Below are 15,039 nucleotides of genomic sequence, written 5' to 3'. Positions count from 1 at the left end.
GTCTCCCAAATCCATTTTTTTCTGCTCATTAAGCCTCTTGCTTTAATGAGCAGAAAATGGAGTGGAACCAGGTCATCCTTGGATATTTGCCTCGGAAAAAGGACCCGTAATGTATCCAGAGACTGCATGCTGTGCCTGTCCTTAATAACATGAGATCAGTGGTGTACAGATCATCCACAAACGATCCTAACACCTTCAGAGTGTTGACTGCAGTTTTAAGTGGTGGGGAATATCAAGACTAAGAATAATTTGCTTGTTTCCTGGCCATATAATCTGGTTGGCCAAGGCAAATAATAAACGCGGCTTGAGACTGATGGTTCCTGGGTAATGAAAATGCATGCCTCCGACTGTTGAAAGTTAAAATTCTTGAAGATATTTTTCAGGTTGATCAGTGTGTCATGGAGGGGGGTGAGCTGTGTTGTCCAGGATGCTCCGTAGTTTGAGGGGCATTCTCCCCTCCAAGACCACCTCCCATTAATCCAATTCCACCCCCAGGACAGAGCCAGCCTTCCTATTGTGTTTGTTAATTCTATTGGCATCTGTGGTCTTAGCCTTGCTGCCCCAGCACATGGCAGTGAAGAAGATGGCACTGGCTACTACTGATTTAAAGTACCTATTTCAACCGCACAAAATCTTGGTAAATACAATAGTTCCCAATTAACTAATAAATAATACTTTTTACTTTAGCTGTAGCACATTTGTATATTTCCATGTGTTACCTGTATTTTGAGCAATATACAAAGCAGTCTTGTGCTGACAGGCTAAGCCAAGTGATGAGGATTGCATACTTGTCCTGGTCTACTAGTTCACTGACTCCTCAAGGGGGCAGACTTTGCAGGTGGAATGGAAGTTAAATGTGTTATTTCTTGCTACCTGGCTGAAGTGAGTCTCCAAGTAGGTTAATCTGGCATTGGTCCAGATTAAAGCTAAAATTGCAAGCAATATATGAGGTAGCATTAGAAAGAGAAACATGGGGTCCCTAAATTATTCATTTCTGTCCATTGAACAGTTTTTGTGGCTGAGAATAGCACAATCGTGGAAGCGCCTCATTTTTAGAAATGGGGACAAATAATTAAAGTTGTGTCAGATAGTCTTGGTGGGACCATTTTAAGTGAAACACACTCACCTCTTTATGAATTTTGTAACTTTTGCTTTTGATTATTCCTTCAATATTTACTCTTATAGCTTATTGCCATTAAAATAAGGAGGATACTTGCTATGTGGGCAAAGCAAACTTAAAGTTAGCATCCCAATGTATGCAGGTCTGTGCAGAGCAGCTGTTCCACTGAGTTTGTCAGAAATCGGCTGAAGTATCCTTGTGGATTTCAGGCCAATAGAAAATCTTTGGGCTTTGGAAAGCATTAAAATTGTATTTTAATGTTTCAGCAGCATATTGAGCAAAGGTGAAATGCTGGAAAATCTACTCATTTTATCATGTGTTGTTATTTTCCACAGAGTTTACAGAAAATGTTGGCTGTTTCTTCATTGCTACCTTCATTCTGTAACTTTTGTTTTAAACAGAGCCTCCAATGAGCCAGGGAAGAAGAAACAGCACATCTGCCATATGGAAGGCTGTGGAAAAGTCTATGGTAAAACATCCCATTTACGGGCACACCTTCGCTGGCACACTGGTGAGAGACCATTTGTGTGCAATTGGCTCTTCTGTGGCAAACGTTTCACACGGAGTGATGAATTGCAGCGGCACAGAAGGACTCATACAGGTTAGCAAATACCTTGCTGGACTTCCTTTAACATCTTTAAGTGATTTAGAGACATTTATATGTGAACACTAACACCAAGACGAATGTCTGTTGTTAGGGTTCAAACCTAATTTTCCTCATTTCCAACACTTACCAATCTGCTGCTTTATTATTAAACTGGTTTCATAATTAGCTCTTTATTGTCAGCCTTAAGGGCCTGTCCCACTTGGCCGACCTAATCCGCGAGTTCTGAGTTTGCCCTCAACTCGTACTCACAGCATGGTCGGTAGGAGGTCTTCGTAACACTCCCTCATGCTCGAGAATGGTCTCCACGTACTCGAGGCCTCAGCAAGGTTGCTGCGTTTTTTCAATATGTTAAAAAATGCCCGCGAGTAATTAAAAAAAAAAAGGTTGCCATGGAAAAAATCGATACTTTTTTTACTCGTAGGTTTAGTCGTAGGTCGGCATGTTAGTCGTAGATAGTCTTCAACATAGTCGAAGGAGGTCTTCAACATGTCATTTTTTTCAAACTATCCTAAACTCTTCTAAACTCGCCAATTAGGTTGCCCAAGTGGGACAGCCCCTTAAAGGAAATGTTATTCAAGTATTAAGAGCTGGTGAAGTGTCCTCGCCAAGAATACAAATAAACTAAATTCTAATGCTGGTGACAGTTCAGTCCATGATGTGCACTAAGATTTTAGTTGTGGCTACAGCAGGTGGTAAGTCTCCATATTGCAGCACCGGCATTTGCATGTGTTTTCTCACTAAGTAGCGTAGGAGAAGTTTTATGTTAATTCTGTGGATGGATAAAGATTTAAGGGCCTGTCCCACTTGGCTGTCATTTGCATGCCATTTACGCGACCTCCCAAAATTTGGTCGTCACGTTGTGGCGCACGAGTGGCGTGTGGGTAGCACGGGACGGGCGCATGGAGAGGCATGGAGGAGTGTGCAGTTGCGCGTGGTGCTCCCAAGATTTCGTGCTGCACGAAATCTTCGCGCGCCACTGGCGTGGCATATCGCTTACGCATGCGGACGTCCTGCGGTCGTACGCTGACGTCCTGACCTCGTACGTGTAGTGGGGTGACATATGATTACGTCACCGTGCGTAACCATGCGCCACAGCGCGCCGCCCATACGCAGTCGGCCTGCCTTTTACGTGTCATGGATATAAGCGCGCGCGATTTAAAGATTTGCACAGTTTCGTAGAGAAAACTATGTGGTGAACACCAAAATACACTAAACCGGAAAGTGCAAAAGTGAATTGATGCTTCACTTGCAATGACTGCTTGGGTCCCTGGATTTTGGGTAAGGAAGAGGTTAAAAAGGAAAATGTTGTATCTCCTTCAGCTGGATGAACGAGTGACATGAGAAGGTGTGTATTTGGTAGAAATGGAAGAGCAAACCAGATAAGTGCTGGAGTAACTCAGTGGGACCGGCAGCATCTCTGGAGAGCAGCAATTGGTGACGTTTCTGGTCAAGACCATTCTTCAGACTGAAGAAGAATCTCGACCCGAAACATCATCCATTCCTTCTCTCCAGAGATGATGCCTGTCCTGCCGAGTTACTCCTGCATTTTGTGTCTATCTGCAATTTAAACCAGCATCTGCAGTTCCTTCCTACAGATTAATTTAGTCTGCAGCTTGCTACTTTTCATTCAACTATTTTTTTTTTTGAATAGGGGCATTACATCTGCAGTTTTCCACTTGCTAGCACCACTCAAGTAGTGCAGTGCACAGACTTTCTCAGTGGTCTTATTTTTATATGTATACTAGACCAAGTGGACGCCTTTGGGGCCCCGTTCCCCAACGCAATATTCCACCACTCACCCGTTCCCCCAACCCAATCCAACAACGCAATATTCCACCACTCACCCATAGCACCCAACTGCACAGGCGTGGCTCTTTTCTCATCCCCAGCACTCCCTCCCCCTCCTCTTCATCCTCCCTCTTCCTTCCCCTCTCCTCCTACCCACTCTCTCCCTCACCTGTCCCTCCGTTCCACTACCCTCAGTATCACTCCCTGCCCCATAACCCCTCTCTCCTCCCTACCCCCCTCTCTACATCTATCTCCCTGCTCCCCCATTCCTCACCTCTCTCCTATGTTTAATGCGGCAGGGAGTGCGGCTCCCCCACTGAACACAATGTTTAAATTTCTCCTCCTCCCCTTCCCTCAGTCGGCACTCCCTGGAGGCTATCAATCGTCCCCACATGGAGGGGGTGGGGCGTCGGCATTTCCCTCTCCCCCCCCCCCCCCCCCCCCAATGAAAAGGTTTAATTTTTGTAAATGAAACCTCGTGTTGGGGGCGGCATCAGCGCTCACCAATCAATCATCCCCACCTGGGGGGCGGCCGTGGCATCCTAGAATTCCTCCTCATAGGCTTCAAATCCACACTCAGCAAAATCAATAACCCCACTCTCACCATCGACGGCACCACTGTCTCCCCATCTCCCCACGCCCGCAACCTTGGCGTAATCTTTGATTCCACCTTCTCCCTTGAGCCTCACATCCGCCATGTCATTAAAACCTCCATCTCTTCACCTCTGCCTATCCTTAACCCCACGTCCCCCTCCCTTTTCATCTGTGCTTGAATTGCCTCGTATTGTGTTTTGAATTGAATTCTGTCTTTAATTTGTGTACTAGTCATGTCTCTACTATTTATTTAATTCCGCTTACATGTTTTTCCTCTACTTGCTAAATTTTTGTAAGGTGTCCTTGAGATTCTTGAAAGGCGCCCATAAATAAAATGTAGTATTATTATTATTATTATTATTATTATTGAAGTGATTCTTTCTCAAACTGGATTTTGTAACGTTCAAAATGTAAATAACGTGAAATATAACATCAATGTGAACGAAACTTAGTACAAACGGCACCACGACAATTGTGAGTAAGGTGATCCAAAAATTGTAGTGCTGTCGTGTACCGTTTTGGCCTAGTTCCAGTAATATATATACTAAACCAATTGGGAACCGTTGGGTCCCTGTCGCATGGGAGGTCTGGTCCCGCTTCGCAACCGTTCCCCCAATGCAATATTCGACCACTCACCCATAGCTCCCAAGAGAAATCTGGTCCCCGAACGCAACCCGTTCCCCAACACAAGATTCCACCACTCACCCGTTCTCCCAACGCAACCCGTATCCACAAAGCAAAATGATACCACTCGCCCATAGCCCCCAACTGCACAGGGGCTGCTCATTTTGTCTTATTATAATAATAATAACTTTATTTATAAAGCACTTTAAACAATTGCAGTTGCCACAAAGTGCTGTACATGAGAACTCATGGACAAGAAGTTATTACAAACCATTAAAATCCGTAAAACAAAGGACTATAAAACAGTAAAAATTAAAAGACATTAAAAGCACTAAAAACAGGAGCAATGTCTCAGCCAGTGTCGAAAGCCAGAGAATAAAAATGAGTTTTTAGGGTGGATTTGAAAATGGACAGTGAAGGGGCCTGTCTGATGTGCAACGGCAAGGTGTTCCAGAGTGCTGGAGCAGCAACAGAAAAGGCTCTATCCCCTCTGAGCTTCCGCTTAGACCTTGGTACCTCAAGGAGCAGCTGATCAGCTGACCTGAGGCACCGGGCAGGAGCGTATGGGTGGAGCAGCTCAGAGAGGTAAGGCAGGGCGAGCCCATTCAACGATTTAAAAACAAATAAAATAATTTTAAAATGAACTCGAAAGTGTACTGGGAGCCAGTGAAGGGAGGCCAAAATTGGCGTAATGTGCTCCCTCTTTCGAGTTCCGGTTAAGAGGCGAGCGGCAGCATTTTGAACCAGTTGGAGACGAGCCAATGAAGCTCATGCGACTCCAGAGTAGAGTGTGTTACAGTAATCCAGCCTAGATGTAATAAAGGCATGGATTACGGTTTCAAAATGCTGCCACTTGAGAATGGGCTTCACCTTTGCCAGCTTCCTTAGGTGAAAGAAGCTGGACTTATGGAGAGAAGGCAGGTACGGGATACTGAGTTGGATGATCAGCCATGATCATATTGAATGGCAGTGCAGGCTCGAAGGGCCGAATGGCCTACTCCTGCACCTAATTTCTATGTTAACCACTGTGCCTATTTGTTTATCTAGTTTAAAATCACCGTCCATCCTAAAACCCAGGTTTAAAACTGTTGGCTTTACGGACAATGCCAGTGGACCCAAGTCAACAAAGGGAGGTTCACGGCAGCCATTGGGGCCAAACAAAATCACCTCTGTCTTTTTTTCATTAAGTTCCAGAAAGTTTAAGGCCATCCAGGACTTAATGTCCTCAAGACAAGACAGAAGTGATTTTAGAGAATAGTCGTCTTCCTTCCTGAGTGGCATATATAACTGGCTAACATCTGCGTAAAAGTGAAAGGAGATGCCATGCCTTCTTAAAATTGAGCCCAGAGGATTCTCACTCCCTTATTCTCACTCCCTTATTTTAAATTTTTTTTTAAATCAGTGTATTATAATCTTAAAATATATTTTTTTAATGCACCCTCCCTCCATGCTGCCAGAAATATTAAAAAAAAAAGATTGCAACATTGCAAGATTGAGTGTCCCGGGATTGCAACATTGCAGCTGGTAGGATTACAATCCCATTGTGAAGTCATAGCTGCAGAAGAAATAGTTTTTTTTTTCTCAAATTTGGATTTAAATTTTTTTTTTAATCTCACTCTCTCCCTCAATCCCTCTCCCCTCCCTACCCCCCTTGAGGTGGAAGCTGCTTATCCCATTTTGATGTAATTGTGGACTGGAACATTGCTCACGGGTAGTTTATGTAAATGAGATCCCTTTGTGAAGTCATAGTTGGTACCGATCAGTGATCCCCGCACACTAACACTATCCTATGCACACTGGAGACAATTTACATTTATACCAAGCCAATTAGGCTACAAACCTGTACGTCTCTGGAGTGTGGGAGGAAACCAAAGTTCTCGGAGAAAACCCACACAGGTAACGGGGAGAGCGTACAAACTCCTTACAAACAAGCACCCGTAACCAGGGTCGAACCCTGGCCTCTGGCACTACAAGCCAGCAGCTCTACCGCTACACCACCATGCCGCCCGAGTAGACTCCAGTTGCCTGGTCCCACACCTCCAGGTTCAGGAACAGTTATTTTCCTACAAATATCAGGTTCTTGAACTAACCTACACAGCCCTAATTCTACTTTGCCAACAGTACACTGCAGCCCACCTCTAGCACTACTAGGGGACCTGTTTTTTTCTAATTTGGCGTTGTTCCTATACCTCACCGAAGCTGTTCAATACCATTGAATGTGAATGGTTGATATCATAATCGTGCTATTATTAAATATTGCGAAAACAAATGCTAAATTCAACATTCACATCAGTACATAGGATAGTGATGTGATTGTGAACATTAACTATAAAAATCTGCAAAAATTAAAATAAAAAATTTGCCATTTTTATGCCAAAGTAGTTAAATGGCAAAGGCAATGAATGCTGATTGTTGATGTTCCCAAACTATAACAGATTTCCTTTATGTATTATTGCATTGGTGAGTTTAAATTCCATTTGGAATATTTTGGAAGACCAAAATCAAGGACCAAGAAACCAAGGGGGTATGGAGAGAAGGCAGGTACAGCATACTGAGTTGAATGATCAGCCATGATCATATTGAATGGCGATGCAGGCACGAATGGTCGAATGGACTACTCCTGTACCTATTTTCTATGTTTCTATGAGCGGCTGCCGCGTTCAAAGTTGTGCCGTTGACCGCTGAAATTAAGTTAACGTTAATAAAATGAACATACCTGTTGAGGCAGTTGTAAAGTAGAAGGAAACCTACCGGCTGTGGAGCCATTGGGTCCCCGTTGTGAGGCCAGGCAAGTACACACAAAAAAAACATGTCAACTTAAAAAATAATAATTGTGCTACTACCATCAGCAATTGTATAATCAAGAAGATAAGCGAGCCAGTACTTTCAGCAACCATACATGCCCAGGCCATAACACCCCCACCACCGTGTTTCACAGTTGAGGTGGTATGCTTTGGATCTTGGGCAGTTCCTTCTCTCCTTCATACTTTGCTCTTGCCATCACTCTGATATGTTAATCTTCATATCATCTGTCCACAAGACCGATTTCCAGAACTTTAGTTGCTCTTTTAAGTACTTCTTGGTAAACTGTAACTTGGCCTTACTATTTTTGCAGCTAACCAGTGGTTTGCATCTTGCGGTGTAGCCTCTGTATTTCTGTTCATGAAGTCTTCAGCAGACAGTGGTCATTAACAAATCCACACCTGACTCCTGAAGTGTGTTTCTGATCTGTCAGACGGGCGTTTGGGGATTTTTCGGTATTATAGAGAGAATTCTCTGTCATCAGCTGGGTCTTCCTTGGCCTACCAGTCCCTTTGTGATTAGTAAGCTCACCGGTGCTCTCTTTCTCGTAATGATGTTCCAAACAGTTGATTTTGGTAAGCCTACTGTTTGGCTGATGTCTCATTAGCAGTTTTATTCTCGTTTCTCAGTCTCATAATGGCTTCTTTGACTTTCATTGGCCCAACATTAGTCCTCATGTTGATAAACAGCAATAAAAGTTTCCAAAGTTGATGGAAGGTACTGGAGGAAAGACTAGGTGTTGAGAGCTCTTGTATCTGCCTTAAGGAGGCATTTAAACAAACCTGACCAATTACAAACACCTGTGAAGCCATGTGTCCCAAACATGATGGTTCCCTGAAATGGGGGTCTATATATAAACACAGCTGTAATTTCTACATGGTGAAACCAAAATGTATAAAAATGGCCTTTAATAAAATCTGACAACGTTCACTTTAACCACATGTGATTTTTTTTTTTCTATTACATATTTTATTTTGTGGAATACAGGGGCAAATAAATAAATGATGGGTCTTTGTCCCAAACATTATGGAGGCCACTGTACATACATATTAAAATATATATTTAGAAAGTCTGTACTGCAGTACTTTGAGCTAACTTTGACAAGAGAATTAATGATACAAATTCAATCCAGAAGCACCTATACTATAGATGTTTTGGAACCATTTTAGCTTGGTTTACTTTAGAGATACAGCGTGGAAACATGGTGTGTTACCAACCATCACCCATAGACTAGTTCTATCCTACACACTAGGGACAACTCACAGTGTGCAGGATCGAACCAGCACTGGACCACCCAGAGGAAACCCATGCTGCCACAGGGAGCACCCAAAGTCAGGACTAAACTCTGGTCTCTGACACTGTAAGGTAGCAACTCTTTCGCTATACAACTGTGCAGTCTCAAGCTACTATTCCGAACTGATCCACGGACGATGCGGTCTCCCAGGTTCTGCACACCGCTCTCTCTCACCTTGACAGCCAGAAGGGGGGGCTATGTGAGGATGCTGTTCATTGACATCAGTTCAGCTTTCAATACGATCATCCCCACCAGACTTGCTGAGAAACTGCTAGAACTGGGGCTTAACACTCCCCTGTGTGCCTGGGTCCTGGACTTTCTCACTGCCAGGCCCCAGGTAGTCGGGATGGGAGGAAATACATCGAACACCTTCACCCTGAACACAGGATCCCCCAGGATTGCGTTCTTAGCCCCCTACTGTACTCCCTGTACACACATGACTGTGTTGCCAGGTTCAGCTCCAACTCTATAATCAAGTTTGCTGATGACACTGTGGTGGTGGGCCTGATCTCCGATAACAATGAGAAAGCCTACCGGGAGGAGGTGGCTGATCTGGCACTCTGGTGTCAGGACAACAGCCTCCTCTTGAATGTCATAAAAACCAAGGAGCTTATTGTGGACGTTAGAAGGGTACAACATCCGAGGACATATACGCCACTGGAGATAAATGGGGTTACTGTGGACAGGGTGAGCTGCTTTAAATACCTGGAGTCCTCATCACAGAGGATCTGACATGGACATCACACGCTGCCACACTGGTGAGTAAGGCAAGGCAGCGCCTTTACCACCTCAGGCAGCTGAGGAAATTCAGAGTCTCTCTGAGGATCCTTCATTGCTTCTACTAAGAAGATGTAGAAAGCATCTTGTCCGGCAACATCACAATCTGGTTTGGGAACTGCTCTGCCCAAGACAACAAGGCTCTGCAGAGACTAGTGCGTTCGGCAGAACGCACTATGGGAACTACACTCGCCCCCTGCAGGACCTATACAGCAGGAGGTGCAGATCCAGAGCCAGCAACATAATGAAGGACCCCTACCACCCCAGCAACGGACTGTTCCAGGAGCTATGGTCAGGCAAACGACTCCGCTGTCATGCTGTGAAAACAGAGAGGATGAGACGGAGTTTCTTCTCACAGGCCATTGGGACTGTAAACTCTTATCTCACCATCAACTCATTTACTGTACCAATTTACTGTTGTGTTGTGTCTTTTTAAAATTTGCTGGGTTTTTTTAAATATGTAAATACTGATTCTGTTCTATTCTGTTCTGTAGTTTTTTGCACAATCCGCAGGCATTGCCACTTTCATTTCACTGCACATCTTGTATGTGTATGTGACAAATACATTTGATTTGACTTGACTTGATTTATTGTGTAGTGTATGTTCATCGACAGTTTTTAACCATATTAACCCTTTTTACATATTAACCCTTTTTAGTTATAATGGGCAATTGGTAATAACGGGGGATGTCATTCTTTCCACCCCCTCCCCCCGGTCCATTTATAGATATGTATGTGTATATTCAAAACCCAAGTTTAAATACCACTATGGCAGCATTGAAATTTAAATTGTGATTGATCTGGAATCTGCAAACACTAGTTTTAGTAATAATGAAAAAGATTGCTTTAACAATTTATCTTGTTTAGTAATATACTTCAGGGCAAGAAATAAATTATGCTTACGTTGTTTGGTCTTTATGTGAATCCATGTGCTTGACTTCTTCATGTATATTTAAAAAATTCATATCAACCAATCATATCGGGGGTAATTATGAGTGGGAAATAAATCCTGGCCTTGTCAGTGATACCTGAAAAATTATTATTTACAAAAATGTGTATTTTCAATATGTGGATTTGTTCATTTCTAAGAGCGTGATTAACTGAACAGACCCAGGCATGACTTAAATGCATGTAGGTTAATTAATTTTCAGAAGGATGTTAATTCAAATCTAATCGCCATTGAAGAGAAATTTATTTTTAATCCCGAGCTGTGCCCTGGACTTCAAATACATCTATATTTATCTATATATTACTCAAATTCTCATCTTGTTTGTTTGTATGTATGCGTGTGTGATCCCGAAACGACGACAAAGCAGTACATGTTAGTGCTATAATAGTTGGCCTACCTTACTCACCATTGTCCTGTGGTGTGCACCCGGCGGGCGATGGTAAGTCCCGCGGCCGTTTAAGCCACGCCGGGCGATGTAAGGACCTAAGGTCGAACGAAGTAAGGACTGCCGGGCGATGTAAGGACCTAAGGTCGATTTAACCTCGTCAATTCAGGGGGGAGAAGTTGCTGTTGCGGGAGCTCCGAAAAGCAGTCTCCCACCAGGGACCCACGAGCTCCCTATGTTACCGTCCATGGGGCCTGCAGCCCGAGACTCCGAAGCTCCGGTCGGGTCGAAGCCGGCTCCACGATGTTATGCCCCAACGGCAACGGAGACTTGACAGGGAAAAGGTCGAGTCCGTGTGCAGTAAAAAAGTTTCCCCCACCCTGCCCCCCTACATATACACAGCTAAAAATAAAATAAAACTAAAACCAAAAACATACACCTAACAGGACAAAAAGAAAAGACAGACGGACTGCAGTGGCCGCTAACACAAGGCCATTTTTTTTTAAAGTGGAGGATAGAGGGAGAGAAAGGGCAGGGAAAGGAAAGGTGAATAGAGGAAGAGGAGGGGGGAGATAGGGAGTGGGGAATAGAGGGAGAGGAGGGGGTAGGGAGTGGAAAGAGGGGAGGTGAGGCGGAAGAGTGGGAGAGGAGGGGGGAGTGGGGGATAGAGGGAGGGGAGAGGAGGGCAGTGGGGGAAATGAGGTGGGGGGGTGGGATTGGGATGTGAGGAGGGAGATGGAGAGGAGGGAGGGAAGGGAGAGAGATTATGGAGGGAGGGAGTGGGGGAGGAGAGGAAGGGGAGGGAGTGCTGGGGATGAGGGGCAATGGAGGAGGATAGGGGTAGGAAGAGGGATGGCGAGGCGCAGTTGGGGGAGGCTTGCCGTGACTCGTGTCACAAAGGGCGTCTCCGGTGTCACAACGGAAATCCGTCAACGGCGCCTGCGCAGATGGGGGCTATGGGTGAGTGGTGGAATATTGCATTGGAGGAATGGGGCTCAACGTGTCCCACTTGGTCTAGTAGTTCTTTAAAATGCTTTTACATATGAACAACAAAAATGTCTTATTTTCTCAAGTTGCAATATTAATGATTTAGTCCTCTTTGGACCTTTTAACAATTTGAGCCAAGTCTTGTTCTTAAAAAAAATAGTTTGCTCAGCTAACCCCCGTGTTGCTTTACTATTGTGCTTATTTAGCCATAATTTCATTAAAGCTGTTGCCAAAAGAAAACATGGGCTTTTGCAATAGTTTTGCTGATCTTTTAGGGCTTATTTTGGAAAAATAATGTTTGTGATAAGTCTCATGTGCAAATCTTATGGTATCAAGTTTGAACCACAAGGAATACAATATCTGCCAGTGTCATGCTAGCCTTAAAAATGCATGATTTTTTTTTTTAAAACACTCCCTCTTAAAATCTGTGTAAAATTAAATCTGTATCTATTTCCAGTTTCCCCTTGATGTATCCTGAGTCTGTGAAACTCTGGAACCCTGAACTTCACTAGAGTCTCTAGTGGCAAAAGTACCTGTTTAGATTTGGGGAACTGTGGAGTAGAAGCTGTAAATGCATCTGAGCAGAATACTGTTTTTAAAATAGAAAGTTCTTAAGAACCTCTGTTCAACGTTTGTCATTTGTTTACAACAGACTTCAAAATCAGTGACTCACCAATAGTTGTACTTGCTGGATAAATAAGGTGAATATGACTAAAATAAATATTAGAAGGCAGTCAGCATAAGCTTATAATCCCTGATTATAAAATTATTTGTAATATCTACAACCATGATGTCTAACTGGCCCATGGACAAGTTGCATTAACAATGTTTTGTCAGGGATACTATTCAGTTCATCTTGCGCAACTTGAATTAAAGTAGTTATTATTAAGTTGTAATCTTTGAGTGGCACACAAAAAGAGTCAAGCATGAAGGACACACTGTTGCAGTAATTAATGATGTATCAGGCATGGATGAACTTCACTGCCAACTTCCATAAAAACATGTCCTGGTATGAGTTTTAGCATTATTTTTTAACGAAAATAATAGTAACAAACTCTTACTTTGACCTTGACATGAATATCACTGTTTTGCCCTGTTGTATTTTAATGTGAATTTGTTCGTCATCAATTTTTCAAAAAGATAATCTCACACCGTGGCTATTTTTCCTCTGACCACGTGACATCAGATAGATTTTGATGAATTATGCTTTACAAAGTGCTTTGATCTGAAATGCGTATGTTTGAATTGGGTGATGTTGATTACAAACCTTAGCAACCAAGAATGTCTGGCGTAAGTACAAATGTGCTGGAAACAATGAACGGGTCAGGCAACAACTATGGGGAAAATAGACCGCGTGGGCAGGACTGGCAGTTCAATGATCAGGGGTACAGATGCTACAGGAATGTTAGAGGTGAGGGTAAGCGAAGAGGCAACTGGCATTGTAGATTAGGGAGAACATGGCAGTACAATAGAGGATTTTCCTGGAGAATTGCCCAGTGAAGCTAGATGACCAAAAGACATAGGAACAGAATTAGGCCATTCAGCCCATCGAGTCTGCTCTGCCATTCAGTCACAGCTGATTTATTTTTCCCTCTCAGCCCCATAAACCTACCTTCTCCCTGTAATCTTTGACACCATTGCTAATCGAGAATCTATCAATCTCTGCTTTAAAATTGCCCAATGACTTGGCCGTCTTTGGCAATGCATTTCACAGATTCACCACCCTCTGTCTAATGAAATTACTCATCTCCATTCTGAAGGTACATCCTTTTATCCTGAGGCTATGTCCTCTGGTTCTAGACTCTCCCATTACTGGAAACATCCTTTCCACGCCCACTCTATCTAGGCCTTTATCTGTGGGTGATAGGTTGAAATGAAAAGGGGGTGATCACTTTGATTGGATAGTGCTATACAGTGCATTCAGAAAGTATTCAGACCCCTTCACTTTTTCCACATTTTGTTACGTCACAGCCTTATTCTAAAATGGATTAAATTCTTTTTTTTTTTATCAGCAATCTACACACAATAGCCCACAATAAAAAAGTGAAAACAGGTTGTTTAGAAATTTTTGCAAAATAATTTAAAATAAATAACTGAAATATCACATTTACATAAGTATTCAGTCCCTTTACTCAGTACTTTATTGAGGCACCTTTGGCAGTGATTACAACCTCAAGTCTTCTTGGGTATCACGCTATAAGCTTGGCACACCTGTATTTGGGTAATTTATCCCATTCTTCTCTGCAGATCCTCTCAAGCTCTGTCAGGTTGGATGGGGAGTGTCGATGCACAGTTATTTTCAGGTCCCTCCAGTGATGTTCGATCGGGTTCAAGTCCGGGCTCTGGCCGGGCCACTTACGGACATTCACAGACTTGTCACAAATCCACTCCTGTGTGGTCTTGGACATGAGCTTTAGGTCGTTGTCCTGTTGGAAGGTGAACGTCTGCCCCAGTCCGAGGTGCTGAACACTCTGGAGCAGGTTTTCATCAAGGATCTCTCTATACTTTGCTCCGTTCATCTTTACCTTGATCCTGACTGGTCTCCCAGTTCCTACCACTGAAAAACATCCCTACAGCATGATGCTGCCACCACCATGCTTCACCGTAGATATGGTATTGGCCAGGTGATGAGCGGTGCCTGTTTTCCTCCAGACGTGACACTTGGCATTCAGGCAAAGAGTTCAATCTTGGTTTCGTCAGGCCAGGGAATCTTGTTTAGGTGCCTTTTGGCAAACTCCAAGCGGACTGTCATGTGCCTTGAACTGAGGAGTGGCTTCTGTCTGGCCACTCTACAATAAAGGCCTGATTGGTGGAGTGCTGCAGATATAGTTGTTCTTCTGGAAGTTTCTCCCATCTCCACAGAGGAACTCTGGAGCTCTGTCAGAGTGACCATCGGGTTCTTGGTCACCTCCCTGAATATGTTAGTAGGTCTCTATCCTAAGGCCCTTCTCCCCCGATTGCTCACTTTGGCCAGGCTCTATGAAGAGTCCTGGTGGTTTCAAAGTTCTATTTATGAATGACGGAGGCCACTGTGCTCTTCGGGACCTGCAATGCTCCAAAAAATGTTTTATACCCTTCCCCAGATCTGTGTCTCAACACAATCCTGTCTCGG

The 15,039-nt window shown here is 43.7% G+C and overlaps 1 protein-coding gene across 2 annotated transcripts in view; it reads left to right on the top strand.

Annotated features, from left to right (window-relative positions):
* sp4 (sp4 transcription factor) overlaps positions 1-15,039 on the top strand; it is a 76,377-nt gene that overhangs the window by 48,172 nt on the left and 13,166 nt on the right. For both annotated transcript variants that reach the window (XM_055661415.1, XM_055661423.1), the window contains exon 5: positions 1,522-1,721. In XM_055661415.1, the coding sequence (XP_055517390.1) occupies positions 1,522-1,721 (200 nt within the window). The remainder of the gene's footprint in view (positions 1-1,521; positions 1,722-15,039) is intronic.

This window comes from Leucoraja erinacea, chromosome 2, assembly GCF_028641065.1.
Source record: "Leucoraja erinacea ecotype New England chromosome 2, Leri_hhj_1, whole genome shotgun sequence".
Taxonomy (NCBI): domain Eukaryota; kingdom Metazoa; phylum Chordata; class Chondrichthyes; order Rajiformes; family Rajidae; genus Leucoraja; species Leucoraja erinaceus.
Note: the sequence above shows the minus strand (reverse complement) of the source record. Positions and strands in the feature narration are given on the sequence as shown.